The 20,806-nt window shown below is 43.6% G+C and overlaps 1 protein-coding gene across 2 annotated transcripts; it reads left to right on the top strand.

Annotated features, from left to right (window-relative positions):
• The first annotated feature begins 1,874 nt into the window (after positions 1-1,874).
• Positions 1,875-20,593, top strand: LOC108109873 (titin homolog). 2 transcript variants are annotated; one of them, XM_017218666.2, is made up of 7 exons: positions 1,875-2,066; positions 4,138-4,422; positions 8,377-8,548; positions 9,125-9,256; positions 15,057-19,012; positions 19,072-19,621; positions 19,700-20,593. In XM_017218666.2, the coding sequence occupies exons 2-7, from the start codon at positions 4,327-4,329 to the stop codon at positions 19,768-19,770; spliced, it is 4,977 nt and encodes a 1,658-aa protein (XP_017074155.1). In that variant the 5' UTR covers positions 1,875-2,066; positions 4,138-4,326; the 3' UTR covers positions 19,771-20,593. The 2 variants fall into 2 exon arrangements, with proteins under 2 accessions (XP_017074155.1, XP_017074156.1); XM_017218667.2 differs by lacking the exon at positions 1,875-2,066 and having other exon boundaries at positions 3,604-4,422.
• The last annotated feature ends 213 nt before the right edge of the window (positions 20,594-20,806 follow it).

The following is a 20,806-nucleotide window of genomic DNA, read 5'->3' as shown; positions in this document are numbered from 1 at the left end:
AAAAAGAAAAGGGATCATTTCTGTAATCTAAAATGAAATTTATAGTAATTTATTTTAAGTATTTAATTTGTTACACTTTCACAGCTGAATATCTTAGTTTCAGCTTAATCTTAAAAACATTTCCTGGCTCACATTCGATTTTTTGTTTTTCCATTTAATTAATTTACAAGGGTTTCAATCTCTGTGATTTCCTCGATCTGAATCGATCGATTCCATTGACTCTGGTTCCATTGCCCTCGCCCGAAAGCGAAAAATCAGAATTAAGCAAGTAACCGTGGACAATCAGCGTCAATTATGGCCAAGTTCCATGTTCCCGAACACCCATCCATATCTATATGCCGGTAATATGCGATTTCGATTCGGGACAATCAACTCTTTTTTTTTCGTGAATTCGTGGAGGAGGTGGCTCCGCTTCCGGTGCTTGAAATAAATCTTCAAATTAAGATGCTGTCTTCCAGAAAATGCTCGAAAATCGAAGCAATTTTGTTGTAGCTTTTCGCCGAGAACGAGCGAAACAAAGAGGGCAGATATGAGATTGAATGTGAAATCAAAAACGATCAAAAGCGCTTTGAAGTGACCACTTGGCACAATATTGCGATGTCTACACCCGACTTGAGTTCTCTCAGTTCTCAGAGAGTGCCTGGGTAGTTTTAAAAGTTATTAAAAACATAAAAATGTTATAAATTAATAAGCTTAGCTTTTCGTGATTTCATAATACATTTTAAGCTTAAAAAACGAATTCCTTTAACAACATAATCTTCATAAATATTTCCTAATATTCCATAACATTAACTACCGCCCTCTGAATAATCTGAAAATCTGACAGCAGCAAAACAGTTTGTTTAAAATGAACTCAAATGCGAAAATTACACCCCAAGCGACCAATTTAAAACCATTAAATTATAATTTTAAATTTTAAAGAGCTGGAAACGACTTTAAGGGAGGGCAGCCACACAGCATTATTCAATTAGGGAAGACGCATTTGTATAGTTTTTGGACTCAGCCAAATGGAGTGCGTTGAATCCGACCGGCCACCCACTCCATCGCCACTTTTCACTTGCAAGATTATTCTTAACGTTTCGCAAGTCGATTTCAGTTGCTTCACTTGCCTCATTGCGATTGCAACACGGGTTTAACTTCAAGTGACGGAAGTGGTGGACAAACGAAAATTCAACTACAGTTGAGCTTCCTTAACGGGTATTTAAGATATATACAAAGAGGGAGGGGGAGGGATTCAAGGATTGCCTTAGTGTTATAAATTTTAGTTTTCTTTAACTTTTAATATTTACATTGAACAGATTTTGAAAGTTTCTTATACTATTATCAGTCCCAATAAGCTACTTCCTAGCTATAGAAGTTGGACTGTAAAATAAAACGGTTAATTTCGAACTGAATGCAGTTGCTGGGCAGCCAGCAGCCAGCAGCCAAGTTGAGATCTCAACGTGTAGGTGTACAAACGTTTCGCCGTTTATCTCTCTTAATCTGTGCGTTCGCACTCTCTCGGACCTGACACTCATAATTAAAGAAACAAATAAAGCAGATCAGTGGTTGCTGCTGCTGCTGCTGCTGCGTCTGCGCAGCGGTCACATTTGCATAGCAGCAGCAGCAACATTACTATCAGCAACAACACCAACACCAACTATATGAAACTAAGACCTCGGCACTTGTCGTGTCTTGAAAAGCTTCGCTGCCTTGACTTTGACTTTGGCCAAAAAGCTCTCTTTTCAGCCAAGAGTTCGCTGCCAATGTAACTGCTTCGTGTTGCTGTTGTTGGTGATGTTGCTGCTGTTGCTGGCGCTGCTGCTGATGTTGCTGCTGCTGGCGACTGCGACCGCGGCTGCTTGTCTTGGTTCTTTAAGTCCGTGGCTGGCTGGCTCCTCTTCAGTTCGTTGCTGACCATCGTTACGTGCGGACGTGCCCAGCTCAGCTCATCTCCGTGTGATGTGGCTGCACTTTGCACACTAAACTGCTCAAAACCTAAAGAAGCTCAAACATTTTCAAAACTTAATACCCAAAAGTGCCGCGACGCGAGTGACAAAAATATAATACAAAAAACCCTCCTAACGGTAGCTAAAAAAATTGTTTAAAAAATATATCAAGCAATCGAGAGAAAAAAAGAAGGATATAATAATAATAATAATAATAATAATAATAATCGAGGGGTATTTTTTGGAATTGGACTAAGGCGCGGCCATCGGGCCAACTGAGTGTAATTTCAGTTTTCTTGCGCACACACACTCGCCAGGAAAACAAACAAACAAACCAACAAACAAACAGCGAGCGGCCAGATAGACAAACATACATGGGAAGGCAGTCAAGTGAAGACAGCGCAGCGTTCTCCTGTCCAGTTTGCTGGAGATGCGGTTGGAGATGCAGTGGCAGTGGCACCAGAACACATTGAACACAGAGCTCACAGCACACAAGCCAAGCCAAAGCCAAAGCCAAACCAAACCAAACAGATGCAGATGCACCCAAAGCCAGTCCAGCTTTAGCTTCAGCTTGGGGATCTGGCTTTAACTTTGGCTCCAACTCCAGCCACATGTGCTGTGGCGGTGGAGTCGCCATATTGGGTGCATAACGGTGCTAGAATCGCGCTGCTTTTTGCTTTTCTACCTTGTGTCTGAGTGTCTCTCGGCCAGAGTCTTAGCCAGGCTTTTGCCAGTTGGCTCTCGGTGCATCGCATTGCATCGCATTGATGACGACCCAGCGACCGATAGACCAAGCGCAAAAACCGCAAACTAAAAATGCTATTCCCCTCCAGTCAGCTAACCCCGCTCTTTTGTGGTCGCCACAGCCAACACTTTGCACATGTTGATCGATTGCGGAAGATCTCCGCCATCGTCATAGCCATCTCCATATGTATCTCCATATCCATCTCTATCTGCATTTGTATCTGCAGATCTTCCCGGCTGACTGGGTCACAAAAATTGAGCCCGGCAATCGTACAGACACGCCCTCGATACACCCCTTGACCAAATGGAAATAATCAAACAAAAGTCAAGATTTTAAAGAGAAAAAGAAACGAATTTTTAGAAATGGTAACTCTTTTTTTCGGCAGGTTCTTGGTTAGTCTTTCAAGGAGGTTATTCCTTTTATCCTTAACTATTATTCTGTTGGCTAAACCTCTAGGAATACTTTCAAAATGTAAATTAAAACTGACATATTTTTTGATCACACTAAAACCGAGGCTAACTTTAAAAGAATCCCACACATTTTTCACCGTGCAGCGACTAGTTCTCAGGGCATCTCACCTTAGACCAATTTAAATCGAACTCTTAGGCCCTGCTTCATTGTCAGCTCCGTTTTCCCTTCCCTTTTTCTCATTTTTTATTAAGTTATAAAAATGCTGGAGTTAGTAGATGTTTTATATCAGCACAGAGCGCTCTTTTTTTTTTTTTGTTTTCTTCTCAGCCGCCTAACGGTAATGCCCTAGAGCGCCACATTCTCAGACCCAGTCTCGAACTCTTCGGCCCAGACTCATGCATTGCAATAAAATGAAATTTTATAACAGAGCGGCAGCGGCAGCAGCAGCAGCAGCACAGAACAGAGATACAACGGCGGCAACAAAAACGTTACCCAAATTCCAAATAAAAAAAAAAAAAGACACAAAAAGCGAGGAAAAACACAGCGAGAGGGAGAAAGACAAAGGTCGTCACAGCAAGTGAAAATAGCAAAAACTAAAGGGGGAAAAAAACACGAGACAACGGTCGACAAAAAAAATAAACGAAATAAGTTTTAGGGCCTAGGTGGTTCAGGTGTTAATTTCCCATTTTCGGGTTTTCGGGTTTTTGGATTTTCGGCTGCCGCCGCAAGTTTGCTGCCTAAGTCTTTCGTTTTAAAGTGGAGCGACTGCGAGCGCCGCTCGAATGCCCATTGAATGCGAATGAGGGGCGTGTGAGCCGCATGCCGGCCGGTTCGCTTCGACCGACAACTGCAAAATAATAAAACAGAAATTATTATTATTATTATTTCCCTCTTTTTTTTTGTCTTGTTACTGGGGCGCATTTCCTTTACCCCAAAATAATAAAATAGAAAAAAAAAGAAGAGAAAGAGAAGAAACGTTTTCGTTCCGTTTTTGACCCTCAGAGTTCAGAGTTTAAGTCAAGTCTCCCCTTACCAACCGACTCCTTTCCACAGAAACACAAAACATATATTAACGACTGCAACGAGAGGAGTACCCAGCCACAGGAAAATAACCCAAGAAAGCAGCAAAAAATTCGAATAACAACAACCAAACAAAAAAAAAAAACATACAAAAGGAGGGAAAAGCGAGAAAAGCCTTCCCAGGGAGATCCAAAGCAGCTTCTTGGAGATTCAGAAGCGGCAATGACGGCGACTGCCAGGCAGTCAGCAACATCGAGAAAGCAACCTGCGATCGCAATGCTCAATGGAAACGCTTTTACGGTTAAGCGGCTCTTAGCGGTAAGTCAACTCATCTATGGCCAAAATAAAAAAGAGGAAAAACCGAAAAAGTACAAAATCAAATTGCACTCCTCCATACAAAGATCATCATTTGGGGCGTTGCCAATTCAAATCGCTCCAAAAAGGCAGCCAAACGAAATGTTTGTCACCTGGTCAGCGTTCCATTGTTGGCCACTTTTTCGCTTTCTTAAACAAAAGATTCATTTTTTTGGCACAATTTATTTTTTGTTTTTGGTTTTTTGGTTTTTTTTTCTTCTGGCGTGGGCACTTCAATCGTGGGCCGCTGCTGCCCAAGTTCTTTCACTCGTGTGTAAAGAGCTGTGAAGTCGGCCATTGGGTCAAATTGTAGCTGATAGATGGATAGGCAGGCGTCGAAGATCATGATGAAGTCGGTTCTGTTCGGTTGGGGGTCGCCACTTCACCGGCTGAGTAATGTGGGCAAATTAATCTAATAAAAGGTGGGAGTCTTCTTTGCTCCTCTGCTCCACTGGGCCGGACTTCATCATCCACCTACCGAAACACAAGATGGGGCATTAAGTTTAGTGAATTATTTGCTTCATAAAATTTCATTGCCCGGCACTTAATCATTATTACTGCGGGAATAGCCATTATGCCAGCACTATGGGAACTAGTTTGACTATTAATAAACGCTTCTATTGAAATTGCTGGCTATTTTTGGATTCCGGGAAAGATAGAGAAATATTAGAGAGAAAGGAAGTTCACTGAGCTTAGTTCCCCTGATTTCTTTTATAAAAACTTTATAGTTTGAAATCTTTAAGTTTTACTCTTACCAACTGATCATCCTAGGCCATCCATTTGCATAGAAAATATTTAGTATTCAATTTCATCCATGATCAAAGATCATCTTTTGTAATTCAATTTGATTTTCTCATCCAATCTATTCATGGGTGCTAAATCAATGAAATCTGTTTGGTAGAAAGCCATAGGCCAAGGGCTCCTCGACTGCAGCACTTTAGAGAAAATTTCCTTCTACCAGTTTTTTTTTTTTTTTTATCCACTCCAAGCCAAGATCAACAAACAATTTATCCGTTTCGATGTTGTTTGTTATTATGTTTCTGCTGCTTCGGCTGCTGCCCTCGGCCGGCCCATTCAACCCATTTCAAGCCAAGTGCATTAAGTCTTGGCCAGAAGAGCTTGAGGATAGCCAGATATAGCCGGAAAGCAACTGCATCTGTGCGCTCCACCTGCATTCGGCCCGGCCAAAGGTCAGCAGACGGTCTGGCGCCCGACGATCATTAAAAGAGTACGAAAGTAATTTGTAAAACACGAAAAATTATCTACTCTTTTTTCGCTGCTGCCCGGTCTTGCTGTTCTTTTACGATTCTAAATTACAATGACTGCAGCGTTGGCCGCAAGAAAATGCCACTGCAACGGGTCTTCATTAGCACAGACTGGCCGTAAACCCCAAACCCCAAAAAAAAAAGAAACTATATATATATAAAAATAGGCAGAAAAATAAATAAGCCAAGTCAGTTCGCGGAGGCTGATGAATGGGGTTTTGGCAGATCGGGCCTTAAAGACTGGCCTTTTGGCCAGGAAGATGAATGGCCACGCTGAGGATTACAAATGGCCGGGTGGACATGGCTTGACTGTTATTAGCCTTCTGCCTGCAGATCTTTATTTACCAGCTTTGTTCTTTTTTGTTGTTTTTTTTTGTTTGTTTTTCGACTGTTAGTTGACAATTCTTGGCCAACAACGAAAGTAACTTGGCCACCCGTAGTTATTGGGTCACATCGAAACAAACACTCACCTCTAATGGCCAGCAGCCTCTCTCTTTATTCTATCAATATCTACTCGTATATAGTGTCTCGTGCTCGAAAGCCTCTCGAAAGCGTAATTAAACAATTTCTTCTCTGTTTATTGACATTTTATTGATGCCGCCGAGCTTGAACGGTTTCATTTCTGGTTCTCCGGTTGTTTGTGATTCCAATTCCTATTCCGATACCGATACTTTTTCCCCTATTCGAGGCCTTGTTTATATTGTTGCTCCCATTGAGCGATACTCAATGGTCGAGAGGGTCTTGCCACAGTGCCCCGGTGGTAAAGTGCTGCAAGTGTTGTTTTGACTAGACACAAGCATCCAATGAGTGGCGAAATGATCTTGAGACCCGAGGAAAAACACCTCTGAATGGGGATTATGCTGTGTAGTTTGTTTATTCATTGTTATTTGAAGACCCCGATGAGCAGTGCTAATGGTTTACTTCTCAATAAACCCAATTTAATGATTTTGATAGTTCCGGGGAAAGCCATAAAGAAAATGTTTTCCTAAATTTATTTTAATAGAAAATAAAAAAAGGAATTTAAGGCCTAATCAAGAGGCTTTCACTTTAAACAGGTCTTAGAAGTATAAAGAAGATTTAGATTTATTCGGCTGTTATCTAAGAGATAATCACCTGAAACTTTAGAGATCACTCACTAAAGAGCTCAACTGCACCATGTAATCCTAGACATTTTCATATATTTTATTACAAGAATTTCCCATAACCATTTATCACAATCAAAGAGAGGCAATGCCAACAAAGTTGCATCTTAGCCAAACGATCCTAACTGTGGTTTTAATGTCTCAACTTGTACGATTTACCAAAGAGTTGCGTGTCTGTGGAATTGGAATCCGAATCTGAGAGTTCTTCTTACCAATTAACTGAAGAGAGGGAATTCCCCCTGCTAGACCAACAGACAAACTTTATGTAATCATTGTATTTAATGCGTTAACAAATTTAAGCCAAAGTCAACGAAATAACACCAAAGACGCGGGGGAGTTGGTTGTACCGTTTGCCGGTATGCAAAACCCAGAACCAGAAAAGAAGAACGAACCAGCCCAGTTACCTAACTAGTATCTTGTATCTGTTTTGGTTTTGGTTTCGGTTAGGTAATGGCAATCCCAGAGGCCGGGTTCGTAATTAATGGCGTGTGGCGCTCATTCGCGATGAGCAGAAAGTACATTGCACCCTCTGTCTTGTTGGCCACAAAATTCAGCTTATTTATTAGCCAGTTCTAACTGCAAAAAAGAAGAGAAGCGAAAAAAAAAGACGGGAGCCCAAGTTGGTAGTGGGTACCCTTGGATCTACTGTTTGTTTCTGTACTTTTTTTTTTTAATTATATATCTCGACCAATCCCACCCCACCCTCTTGGGCTGGGCGTGTGTTCAGGCAACTGTTAATTTTGTTTTACAACTCCAGCTAGCTAGTATCTGTGTATCTTTGTAGCATCTGATATAACGTTAACTGTGTCTGCGTCAAAACAAAAGCCCGCTCACAGATGCTACAATCTACAAGATACATTTACACACATCGCACTTCATTCATAAAAAAGGAAAAAACCGCAGATTGTATGATCTGCTACGATTAACTACGAATTTTACGGCTATTTCTGTGTTGTTTTTGCTTTTCTTGTCTGAGTTTTGGCCCACAGCTAATTCCGTGTAGTCGGGCAATTTGTTCGGGACTATAACAAGACTTGGTCAAGACTTTGGTGCCGGCCAATTGGTTGGCTCATTTCGTTTCGGTTAAAGCCCCATGCCCGATTTAATCATGGTCTATGCAAAGCTGGGCACCTAATTGAAGGAATTAAGTGATGTAATAAATAACAGATCACAGATCTAAGGCGATCTCATAAAGTTCAGGTCGTTAAGTCATTTCTTGCATTTACTAATTGCAGCTTCTTATAGGGAGATAATAATAGAGGGTGTTGAGAATGGCCCTAAGTGCTATGTCAGCTAAATGTGCAAATTTTAAATTATATATCTTTCCAATTATGAGCTATAGTATAGGGCCTAATAGGGAAATAAGGATGAGTTAAGTGTTAGTTAAGAAAGGTCTGAATTAAATAATTAACTGCTAAGATGAAAATGGTTACCTAATAAGCTACTTATAAGCCTGATAAGAATGGTTTTTTAATTTAGTCTAATTTCTCCATCTTTACATTCCTTTATAGCTGCTGATCATCTTCACAGTTCTGGACGCGAGTCGAGCTCTGGAATTGGGGGACAAGTGCCAGCATGACATGGACTGCACGGATTTCATCAAGGGCAGCAGCTGCTCCGCCCTCGGTTACTGCGAGTGCGCCCCCTACTTTGTTCAGCTGGATTCCAAGCGCTGTTTGTCATGTAAGTAGGCAAAGTCAATCTTTGGCTAACCCCAAAGTGGGAGTACAGAATGTTTGCCGGGCAAACAATGGGGCGGAGATGTGTGTTTGTCCACAGAAGAACCGTTAGATGCACTCACTGCGACTTTCCTTACACAGTGAAAATAATTCTAACCATTTCCTCACTTAAATTAGTAATTCAAATTGTTAGAGAAGTTAAATATGTTTAGTTAAGTTAAACAAATTGCAGGTCTTTCAAGCTCAAGTTAATCAAGTTTTCATATTAAAGAAACAAATATATTAACTAGGGAAGGCACTTTATTAGATTTCCTACAACCTAAGGCTTATTTGAATGTCAAATGAGATTTGGTTGGCCTTAGTTTTTCCATGAGGTAAACACTTTTTTCATAGACAAACTCACAACCTTTCCAAATATTGCACTCTAATGAGGGGCTTAGAGTTGCTTTCCAGCTCTCAGTGGCTTTCTGCAACTTAGATATATTTTTCCTAAGAATCGACATCATTTAATAGCTCGTTTTAAATTAAATTTAATTTGATTTTTAATGATGAATTTTGTTCGCTTTAATTTCGCTTGCAGCCCAACTACTTGGCGGCGACTGCCAGCTGAGCGAGCAGTGCTCCATGAAGGTGGCCAATAGCAGTTGCTTGGAAGGAGCATGCCGTTGCGTCGAGGGATTCCTGCAGTTCCGCAAGCACACCTGTCTGGGACGTAAGTATCAGCCAACCGCCGGCCAGCTATTGTGGCCCTAATTCCACCTGATTGCCACGGAACTTATAAACAATTAGATAATATCATTAACTGTTCGGTGTGTGCGGTGTTTGGTGAATTGCAATAAACGGACAGGCGGCCGGGCAGCCGACTAATAATCCCCACTCTGATTGCTTATCATTTCTCGTTATTCCCTTCCATGGAATGTCACGCAATGAGCCCCATCAGTTTATATATACTCGTATATAAAGTAGGATTATACCTACTACAACACACTACCATTTCCTGTTTGCTGGTTCTTTAACACTTCGAACGAGCTGGGTTTTCCTTTTCGCCGGCACTTGACACTGGCAATTAACACGGGCATAACACTGAAAATGGCTGTGTAACAATAACAATAACGATGAAAATACTCCAGCCTAACAAGACAATCGTGTCACTAATTATACGCATAATTGGTTAATCTTCCAAGAACTGGCTAACAACCTGGTAGAAGACCGACTAGCCAACAGACACTAACAAACCTGCAGATCGTTGAACGTGAAAAACGTTAAACGTTAAATGTAAAATGTAAATGTTTGGCTTCGATCTCTCCCAGCGAGTGTTTGTGTTTCTGTTTGTGCATTGCGATGTGTGAAAGATACATTTTAAGATACTTCTTTGGGTCTTTCCAAGCTGCAACTTCTAGGGCTCAGGGCTCTTAACAGAAAGATGAAGCTGTGACTCATATCCCAGACTTGGGAATAAATCATTGGCATGTGACTCATCTAGTGACTAAGGAACGCATAAAGAAGCCCAGAAGAAAGCCGAGATATTATGGCTCAAATTTATGGGGAAAAGATTAAAGAAATTATCCGAGAAAGAATGCTATTTGCTATTAAGATCATATCTTTTAAGGGGATTCACATTGAGAAGTATTCTAAAACCAGTGACTCTTGAAAATGCAAATCTTAGGTACTTCAGCTAGCTGCCAGCCCTGCATAGATCGCAATCTAGTTTGAATTCGCTCCGCTTCCTTTTGGCACATTGGCGCCAAGTGGCGTTAATCTGATTAGAATGTTGACTAGAATCGAGAGGCCATATGGCGGGGTTAGCCCCTCTTCCGCCGACTTCGTTGCCATACATCGACTTCTTTAAACTTTAAACACGCTAAAAGCAGAGCAATGAGGCACGATCGTGGACATGAAGCTACTGCAACTGGCGCAGTTCGTGTCATTGCCATTCACCTGATGTTGCAGAGTGTCCCCTTGCCCCTCTCAAATCCCCTCTCTTACTGCTGACTTAATTATATAGCATAAGAACTCAATATATATATCTAAATATATATGTATGGAGAAGGGGGCGTGGCAGAACAGCTGGCCGAGAGTAATCTTGATATTTTATTAAGCGTAATTTTATAGACAAAGTTGGTCAGTGGTGTGGGTAACGAGGCAAAGATAAACGGAAATAAATTTAAAGTATTTTTAGTAGATGAAATTTTAATTAAGGGGAAACGATCGAAGTATTTTGTGATAGTCTAACACAGGATCGATTTAACATTCTTAATTGAAGATAAGCACCAGGAAATCAAGTTCTATGAAGAGGCATTCAATTTGCAATGCAAATTTAACTAGCTATTAACCATTTACCCTGGAACTTACTTAGATCAACATAAATGGGCGATAAAGATTAATTGGATATTTCCCTCACTTGACTTTTTTTCATGTGTAGTGGGGTATTTGTGGCAAGTGGCAAGAAGTGGGAAGCCAGTCATTTATGAGATACTTTCACCAAAAACACAATAAAAGAAAGAGCTGGTGAGGGGAGACAGAGAGAGGTAGAGGGAGAGAAGTCAACCTTTCACCACAGACATCCTGCCAGGGCAGCTTCCTCCCTCTGCCACCTGGCTCAAAGCTTAAAGTCCCCGCTTTTGATTTGTATCTTTAGCTACTTTACATGGCTAATTGCCTCGACTCGTAATTAAATTGCACTGATTAGCCGCCAATGCAAAAGAAAGTCCAAGAAAAGTCCAATTAGTTCTCAGCGCGAAAGAGATAGAGAAAAATAGAAGTCTATGTAAAGAAAGAGACAAAAGATCGCTGAAATTCCCAAAGTAAGAAAGAAAAGCCAAAAAAATAAAAAACTTTTATATGCAGTTGACAAAAATGCTGCACACATTTGGGATTGGCCATTCACTTCATCCTATCGCCATTTCGCTCAGTCGCGGGTCAAGTGAAGCAAGTGGTGTGCCAGATTTTGTTAGCTTGTCAGGCTTTCCATTTAGCCACTTGTTCCAGTTTCTCATGCACCTTAACCCATCGGGCCCAAGCCCATTCCGGGATTGGCTCATTCGTTTTACCCGTTTTTGTTTGGTAGCCACCAGCCGCTCTTAACGAGCCACCACCGCCATCCAACAATGAGCCATTTCCTCGCATCTCCTCTGATCTTTATGAGTTATATATGCACATATGACATCTCCCCCCTTTGCATCGCCAGGCTGCTCTTTAGTCTACTCTACTCTCCCCGTTTCACGGGCTGCGGGAAAAAGTATGCCAAATATATATACGAGTATAGTATAGTTTGCTATAGTCTAGTGTGCGGCAAACAGATAATGAACAGATAGCCCAGACACACGGAGGCTGTGACTGTCAGCCAGATCGAGATCTTCTGCATACAAAGTTGCAGGAAAAGTGAACCACTCTGACGTAGTCGATCATCAGATGCACAGGAAAAACAGATGCGAAATTTGAACTGGAATATTCTTAGAAGTGTCTGAAATCTTTTCTTTAGTCTCTGATAAACTAAATTATGCAATATATCTGAAAGTCTTAGCTTTTGATAATCCTTTTTTACAAATAACTATTATTTAAATAATTTTAATTGAGTTGTATATTTAAAATCATCATCTTAATGACAATATACTTACATATCCCAACTAGTTTTTGGCTAAACCTTTCCTTAAACCCCCGAAATCTGAAAATATTCAACACATCTTGGTGTCGACTTTTATGGCATTCCCGACTCTCATTATATAAGGCATAGGAAATTTCCTAGTCACTCTTTCCAGCAACTCTCGGCTCACTTTCTTCCTGCCTCAACACCTTCGCAAGCCAAAGCAGGGAAAATACTTTCCATTGCGACACCTTGCACCCAAAAAATGGTTAAAATGCTTAAAATGGAAAGAAAGAAAAGACCAAAAACCAAAAAAAAAGCCACCGAAAAATTCCATTTCATTTCGCATGACCCACAAAGGCAGCCAGTCAAACTGTGTTAATTTGCGGCTAGAAACCATAAGAGAAAAAAATACGGAAAACAAAATTTTCTTGAATGGCCATTTCAAACCAAATTGCGCCAAATGCCAAATTGCATGCAAATTATGTGGAAACAGCCGAACTTCCGCAAAGCGACAATAATAATGGAAAGAAAACTTAATATTTACAAGTAACATTTCCAGAAAATTCAAATTTCCGCTAATAATTAAAACATATACATATATATATTATTATAGTTCCTTTTGTTTTCGGAATGGCAAGTGGCTTTTGCTCCTAATGAAAGTCGACGGCATAAATAGACTTATTATAGCCGCAGGAATGCTGCCTCAGATTGAGATACATTTGTAGCTCAGCAGTATCTGTATCTGTGCGTGCCAGGCGGTTGACACAGTTTTGCAATTCCGGCCACCGGCGGCGACTCAGCCAAAGACAATAACGTCGAGGAAGCTGTGATTTAATTTATGCTGATTTCGATGGAAATTATTGTTTATGATGCGAGCCATCCCGCCGCGTTGCGCCCCACCAAAGCTCAGCCAGATCTGCCAGCCAGATCTCTTAGATCCATTGGGCAATTTTCACACGCGCCGTGGAGATCTCGCAGAGCGAGCTTTAGCCGTAATCGAAGTGGGTTAGGTTAGCAGTTGCAGTCGTGCAGCGATTCGCTGCAACCTGTCACACCAGCAAACCCAAATGGGGCGGCCGGGGGGCGAGTTCAGTGCTAAGTGGCCATGGCATTGGCCCCGCAGCCTATCGATCATCGGTTTTGGTGGCCAGATCAGAGGCGTCGACTCATGCCCAAGATGGGACATTACGGCTGCACATGGGAAAATCTTTACATCTTTGTTCTACTTTAAAAAACTTTGTTTTTATATGGCCATATTCTTAATCAACTTATAGTTGAAATTTAATGAACATTTTTAAAGAAAATGTGTTGGTTAAATTATGCCAAAAATTACGATTCAGTTTTTTTTGCAACTTGATTAAAAGATGCCGGCTGTTTTAAAATCAATATTAGTTACGATAAAAACGACTAATGACTAATGACATGAGATATTTTTTCCCTGTGTGACCGCTTCTAATGCTGTTATATAAAAGTGAAAGATGAGGCCAACCGTTTGGGATCAGCAGAAAAACCCCCTTTTGATTCCTTCCTGCTTCGCGTTGATTCCATATTGGTGTCAAACTGCGGCAAGACACGTTTGAGCTACTCGCATTTGGAATGGCAATGGAAATGGCAGAGCGCAGTGTCAGTGTCAGGCGGTGCATTCGTTAAGTATACGCCACGCTGGCCGTATGCCTTTTATGTGCCTTGGAGTCACCGCTCTCAACCGGTTCCCCAATGGCCAATGCCAGAGCCTTTTGTTAGTTGCCGACAAATGTCGGTTTTGTGTCCAAAATTCCCGCGAGAGAACCGAAGAGTCGTTCGCCTGGGCTAGGAATAAAGGGTATACCGATTTATGATCTCGCTCAGATTCCAATCCAATTGAATGCCAGCTGGGGGTAAAGGAAATAAAAATGGAAATGGAAATGGATCTCCTTGGCCAGACACTGCCCAAAGGGCAACTGCAGGTGGCTGCTTTGGCCAGTGAAATGGTAAATGGCATGTCGCCAGTTGCTAGTTGCTGGATGCTTGTTGCTTGTTGCAAGTTGCCTAGCAAGCCAAAAACGAAACAAGTGAAAACAAGTTGGAGCGGCAGTCCGGAAAGTGGGTCAGAGCTGAGATTCCAGAGGAGGACAGTGGCAGACACGCAGGTGGCTCAGTCTTGGCAGTCATTGCAGTCTTCGGTGCAACCAACAGTCGCCGTCTCTTTTTAGCCAGTTATCGGCGACTGGAATGCTGATGAGGAACGGTAATGGGAATGGGCGACGTCACCGACGTTTCAGCGTCATCTTCTGGTTCCCATCTGTTCGCCTTCTTAGCCAGTTATGCACAGAAAGAATGGGGATATATACATAAGTTAAACTTATTAAGAGATTTTAGTACTGGAGTAAAAAGAAAATCAAAAACATTACTTGGGTTAGATGAATTTCAATATAAACAACAGTTATTTTTAGTGTGACCTTCCAAAATGTGATTACGGTTATAATTAGGTTATTTACTACGAAAGGAAAAAGTCTTTGATAGAAAACTTACTGTTTAAAACGAACTTTATCTTTAGAGTAGCAAACCAAAGTTTTTGAGTTTTTTTTCCTCTGCATCTACCTCTGTTACTCGTTGCACTTCTGCATCGGTTATGCGTTGGGGCTGTTGCAGTTGCAGTTGACTTTATTGACGGTTATTAGGCTTGTCGAAGGCGGGCTAATGCTCTGATGTTGTTCTTGTTCTTGTTGCGACTGCTCCTCCTTGTTCTGGTGTGGCAGTTCATGATGATGATGATGAGTTTTTAATATGCATTTGGTGCTTGGAGTTCGGTTTACGGTTAGTTTAATAACATATCCCATCCAACCAACCATCCCCCAACTATAACAAAAGCACACACAATCAGAGCCAGCAAAAAATAGAATCTCACGAGAACTTTTCGCGACCGATCTTTATCTTCCACCCGCAGCTGCCCATCCTGGCGCCGTTTGCTACAGTCACGCCCACTGTCAAATGTTCGACACCCGCACCCACTGCGACTTCCTCATCCCGAATCTTTTCGGACGTTGCCAGTGCACAAGTCCCGCCAAAATGGTGGGTGGTCTCTGTGTGGCCCCAGCGGCGGATCAGGAAGATCAGAAGCAGGAACAACCAATCGAGAAGGTGGAGCAGCCAGCTAGCAGTACCACAACAACAACGACAACAACCACTCCTAAGCCAACAACAACCACAAGAAGAACAACGACAACAACAACGACGACGACAACCACTCCTGCACCCACAACAACTACCAGGAGAACAACGACCACAACCACGACAACAGCTGCTCCCGTTATCCTAGAAGATGAGTTGCCCGCCAGTGTCGAGGAGCAATCTCTGGAGGAAGACGACGGTGAGAGCACTAAGCTGAGACCCGAGGTCGCTGAGGTTGATAATGTTGAAAAATTGGAGGCTGTGGACATGGCTCATGAGGAAACCGAACTGACACAGCAGCAACATCAAGAGGAGGAGCAGAAGCGTCAAGAGGAGGAGCAACATAAGTTGGAGGAGCAGCAACACCAAGAGGAGGAGCAGCAACATCAAGAAGAGGAGCAGCAACATCAAGAAGGACAACATCATGAGGTCGTAGCCCAACCAAACGAACCACAGCTTCCTCAATCCTCTCAAGACGCCACCACTGGAGTCCAGCAGCTTTTGACGCCCGCAGATGTTCCTACCGAGAATGCTATTAATTTAGAGCAAGAAACTGAAGCTGGACCCACCGAGGATTATCCGTACAAGATCGATGAGGAGTACACGGAAGAGCACAATTACAAACCTGAAACTCCTGAATTAACTGTGGATCAGCCTGAACCCGAAGAAGAATCCCCAGTGGTACCTGAAGTCGCACCCATTGAGGAAAATGAAGAGACTGCGGAGGCCTCGGGTGGACAAGAGATTGCCTCATCGCCCATCGACGACACCATGAAATTCGATTATGAAACTCCAGTGGAAGAAGAAGAGCCAGAGAAGCCAGCCAAGGAGGAGGAGGAGACAGTACACCATCAGACTAATGAGGAGGTGGTGCCCATTGATACCGAGAGCGAGACTGATGCGGAGGCCAGCACCGAGCCCCAGATCCAGACGCAGCCGCTGGAGGAGGACGAGGACCCAGAGACATCCCAGACTGTGGCCGATGAAAAACTGATCCCAGTTAATGAAGCTGAAACCGAAAGTGTGACGAAGGCAGCCGAAGAAGCTGCAGAGAAACCCGAGGAAGAAACACCTGAGGATCTGGCATCGGGGGATCATGAGTTAGATGTTGCTGTGGCCAACAACGATGAGGAGGAGGCGCCCAAGCAGGAGGAGTCAACGGAAGCGTTGAAGATCGAAGAGCCAGCCCAGGTGGAGAGTGAAAGCCAAGTTGTCGAGGTGGAAAAACCAGAGGAGCCAGAAACCGAAATGGAAATAGAAAAACAAAATGAAACAGCAGCGACCGAAGCCGCAGAAGTGGAGCTGTCGGCCACAGAAGCCAAGCCAGATATGGAATCTGAGATCGATCAGGCGGAACAAAGCGCCGACATCAAGCCGACAAGTGGCGAAGATGATTTAAATGAAGCCAATCAATTAAATCAAGACCAAGTCACCGAGCCAGCGGCTGTGGAGCAGGAGGAGATCGAAGAAGAAAAAGAGCCCGAACAGGTGGTGGAAATCCATCAAGATGCAGATGAAGCCACAACAGAGAAACCAGTCCAAGAGCCCGAGCAAGAGGTGGAGGCAATCTCCGAAGCGGAGCACGAACAATTGACATACCCAACAAATGATGATGAATTGGCGCCAGTGGAAACAGAACCAGAGCTGACCACAGAGGAACCAGAAATCGCTGAGATTACTACAGAGCTGCCCGAACAGCATAATGGGGAGGAGACAGAGGAAGAGGCGGCACAAACACATGAGGAGGAGCAACAGGTGGAGCCCCAAGAAAATGCAAATGCAATTAAGACGCCCGAAGTGTCGGAAGCAATTGCAGAGCCCCTGGCTGAGTTAGAAATCCAGTCAGCCACCGAGAAAGAGATCGAGGCTGAGACCGCCTCAGATGTTGAGGAGGAACCAGTGGTGGTAACCGAACAGATTCAAGAAGCAGAACCAGAGTCAGAGTCAGATGTTGCGCCCGCTAATGATGAGGTGTCGCAGGTGGATGCGGATCAGGCCAAGCCAGAGCTGCCAATTAAGAGCGATGGTGATATCTCAGAGGAAGCCACTGAGGAACCCGATCAGACGGAGATCGAACCAGAAACCGAGGCCAGTGAAAGTGCCCAGACTATTCCAGAGATCAGCAAAGAGCAAGATGAAGTGGAGATTGAGAAAAATGAGAATGATAACATCATCCAGGGAGCTGAGCCTAATGAAGAACAGGCAGAGATTTTAGAGCCTGAAACAGAACCAGAAAAGGAGGAATCTCAAGTTGGTGAAGCTGAAGAGGAAACTCCAGAGGTTCTGGAAGAGCAGGAGTTTGCCAAACCCGAGTTGGACTACACCAGTGTTGAGCATCTTCAAGAACTTTCCCAGCCAGAAGAAACGACAGCTGCCATTGAAGCGGAAGAATCGGAGCCAGTTGATACCACATTGGCCCCTGAGGTTCCAGAAGCACCCATTGCCATTGTCAGTGAAGAACACGACCCCGAACAGGATGCCCAGAAATTCCATGAGAGCGAGAGTATTGCCGATATCCTTAGCGACTTGATGTTGGAAGGTGACAGCACTGTGCCCCCTGTTCCATTTGGCCAACAACCCGCCCAAACGGTTCCCATGGTCGAGGCTAACTCTGAGAATGAGGAGGAGCAACCACATGAAGCCATTTCCGATCTTCAGGCTGAAGCCGATGAGACCCAAGATCATGCGGAGCAAGTGCAGCCGGCTGAGGAACCAGAACACGCAATTCCCGAACTGTTCGCAGAGGCAGCTAATGATGAAGAGCAGGAGGATGAAGAACAGCAGGTAACCCCTATTCCGGAGCAGCATGTTGAGGAAGAACCATCTAAGTTGTCGGAGGAACAGCAGCCTATTGAAGAGGAACCTCAGAAAATTGAGGAAGAGCATCAGCCCAGTGAAGAGGAGCACAAACCAGTGGAAGAAAAACACCAAAATGATGAAGAGGAGCAACATCAAGATGATGAGGAGCAACATCAAGATGAAGAGGAGCAACATCAAGATGAAGAGGAGCAACATCATGTAGAGGAAAATCATCAGGATGAAGCGGAAGCGCCCAAGGAAGAGGAACCAGCCAATGAAGTTGAGACCGAGTCTTTGCCAGAGGAAGCCACGACAGAAAAAATCGAGGAACTCGCATCCGAACCCGAGGAAGAATCCACCCCCTCCCCCGAACTTCATCCTTTCGATCTTAGCGATCACTCCGACGCGAACCGCTTTAATGAGCTGCAATCCGAAAGCCTGATACTGGAATCTACCACCAACATCGATGGTCTTCAGGAACTTGATAATAACCACATTGAGGAGGAGCCCGCAGCTAATCATGTGATCCCGCATGAGGAAGCCACACCAAATCCCGCTGACATCGTCGAGATCACCACCCAGACCATGTTGGGTCTGGCCAGTCGGGTGACCCTCATGGAGCCTGCTGCTCCCGTCGTTACCACTTTGATGCCGCTGATGACCGCCGATGAACCGACTCCGGAACCAGCTTCCCCAGCTGTTATTCTTCCTGCCTCGCTATCTGCTATTAAACCAGGTTCCGAGCTGCGCAAACGTGTGGATTTGGGTCTGGAGGCAGTTTCTCTGGGATTGGCCTGTACCAACGATCGTCAGTGCCAGCTGGCTGATCCTCACACCGTGTGCAATAGACGAGGAGTCTGTGATTGTGCCGCCGGCGAACAGGGAACCCAGTGCAGCGCCGAGAAAACCGGATGCAGTCCCGGAACCTTCCAGGTTAGTCCTACAATATTTATATATATTTTTTCACTTTATAACTGGTAATTCCATTCCAGTGCCGCTCGAGTGGCGTATGCATCTCGTGGTTCTTCGTGTGTGACGGCCGTGCCGACTGTAATGACGCCTCCGACGAGGAATGCACCCACAACGCCCGCCTGAACCAGAGCTGTCCGACTGAATCCTTCCGTTGCCAGCGAAGCGGTCGCTGCATCTCCCGAGCGGCCTTGTGTGATGGTCGACGGCAGTGTCCTCATGGCGAGGATGAAATGGGTTGTGATGGCAGTCTGAAGGGCGGTAACGCCTGCCCCGAGCACACTTTCCGCTGCGGCAGCGGTGAGTGCCTGCCGGAGTACGAGTACTGCAATGCGATCGTGTCCTGCAAGGACGGCAGCGATGAGCCCCCACATCTTTGCGGCTCTCGCGCCCTTCCTAATCTTTTCATGCGCCTTATCGAGGCCGGCGGTCTGCTCGGCGGTGGACGGCGGGAGGCGGACGCCTACTGCCCGCATCGCTGCAGCAACGGACTGTGCCGGTCCACCGCAATCGTCTGCTCCGGACGAGATGGCTGCGGTGATGGAACCGATGAGCAAACCTGCGCTGTGTGCCGTAAGTAGTCCAAGAATATGTTCCTTCTTTCTACTTTCCTTTCTCATAATAATGATTTCTCTCTTTATTACTTTTTAGGTTGTCCCGCCCCGACTGCTGCCAGTCTGCCCGCTTTCTTGGCCCGGCAACGTCCAATGCCACTGTGGTAGGAACATGAAACACCCAACCACTTGAACACCAACCACTTCCGGTCACCGTTTTATCACTAAATGACCGACGTTTTGCCACACACTGTCTTCCGACCCTTCAAACACTATCGCTATACCCAACCGCATTCGAAACGATTTTTGTCTAGCATTTAAGTGGATATTTAAAAACATTATTTATTTATTTATTATATCCTTAGCTGCGCCCATGCCACGCCCAATTGCCACCTTGCTATCAAAGGGGGTACTTACGTCCCCTTTGAGCCGGTGATGTTTGTCAATTGTGCCACTGGGCGCAACCCTAAACCACATATTACACCGCACACCACAAAAAACACTACACCACCACCCACACTTCGCCCCCATTTCGACTATTTATTCTATTCATCTAAACCATCAAAACTATTTATTTATATACCCAAAAAAACTTCACCCACAAACAAAAGACACTAAAAACACTCGAAAAGGATTCTTCATTTAGCTTAGTTTTATGCAATTTTCTAATTTATTTAAATTATTGGCCAGGCAAACCAGTAACGGAAAAGATAACCATGAAAACCATGACATGATGCATTTTTAACGATAAATATTTTGTAAATAAGAGTAAACGTGTTCGATGTACATGATAAACGACAATGCCTATAAAGAACGTAGGGTTATCCGACATAAAACTATCCGATCGTATCCCCTATATAGTTTATTATATGTACGTACGTGTGAGAGCCACTCACACACTTTTCTCAAAGTCAAAACGCATCACAGTAAAGCTAAAAAAAAAGAAACGACAATAAAAAATATATTTTTAGAAAACTATTGAAAAAATAAATCAGTTTCTTTTTATTTTAAGTTGTAATACATTTTAGTTTTCGATAGTTTTGGTTTATATAGAGAGATAATGAAAAAGCTAAAACCCAAAGTCTTAAAATTGCAGAAACACAAAAGGTATTACCTGCTTCTAGGGTCGACCTTAATAATAATGCTTATCAATTATTATTACATTGAATCCGACGGATTTGCGTATTACTTGAGCATTCGCGAT

Source organism: Drosophila eugracilis, unplaced genomic scaffold (assembly GCF_018153835.1).
Source record: "Drosophila eugracilis isolate 14026-0451.02 unplaced genomic scaffold, ASM1815383v1 contig_1104, whole genome shotgun sequence".
NCBI classification, from domain to species: Eukaryota; Metazoa; Arthropoda; class Insecta; order Diptera; family Drosophilidae; genus Drosophila; species Drosophila eugracilis.
Note: the sequence above shows the minus strand (reverse complement) of the source record. Positions and strands in the feature narration are given on the sequence as shown.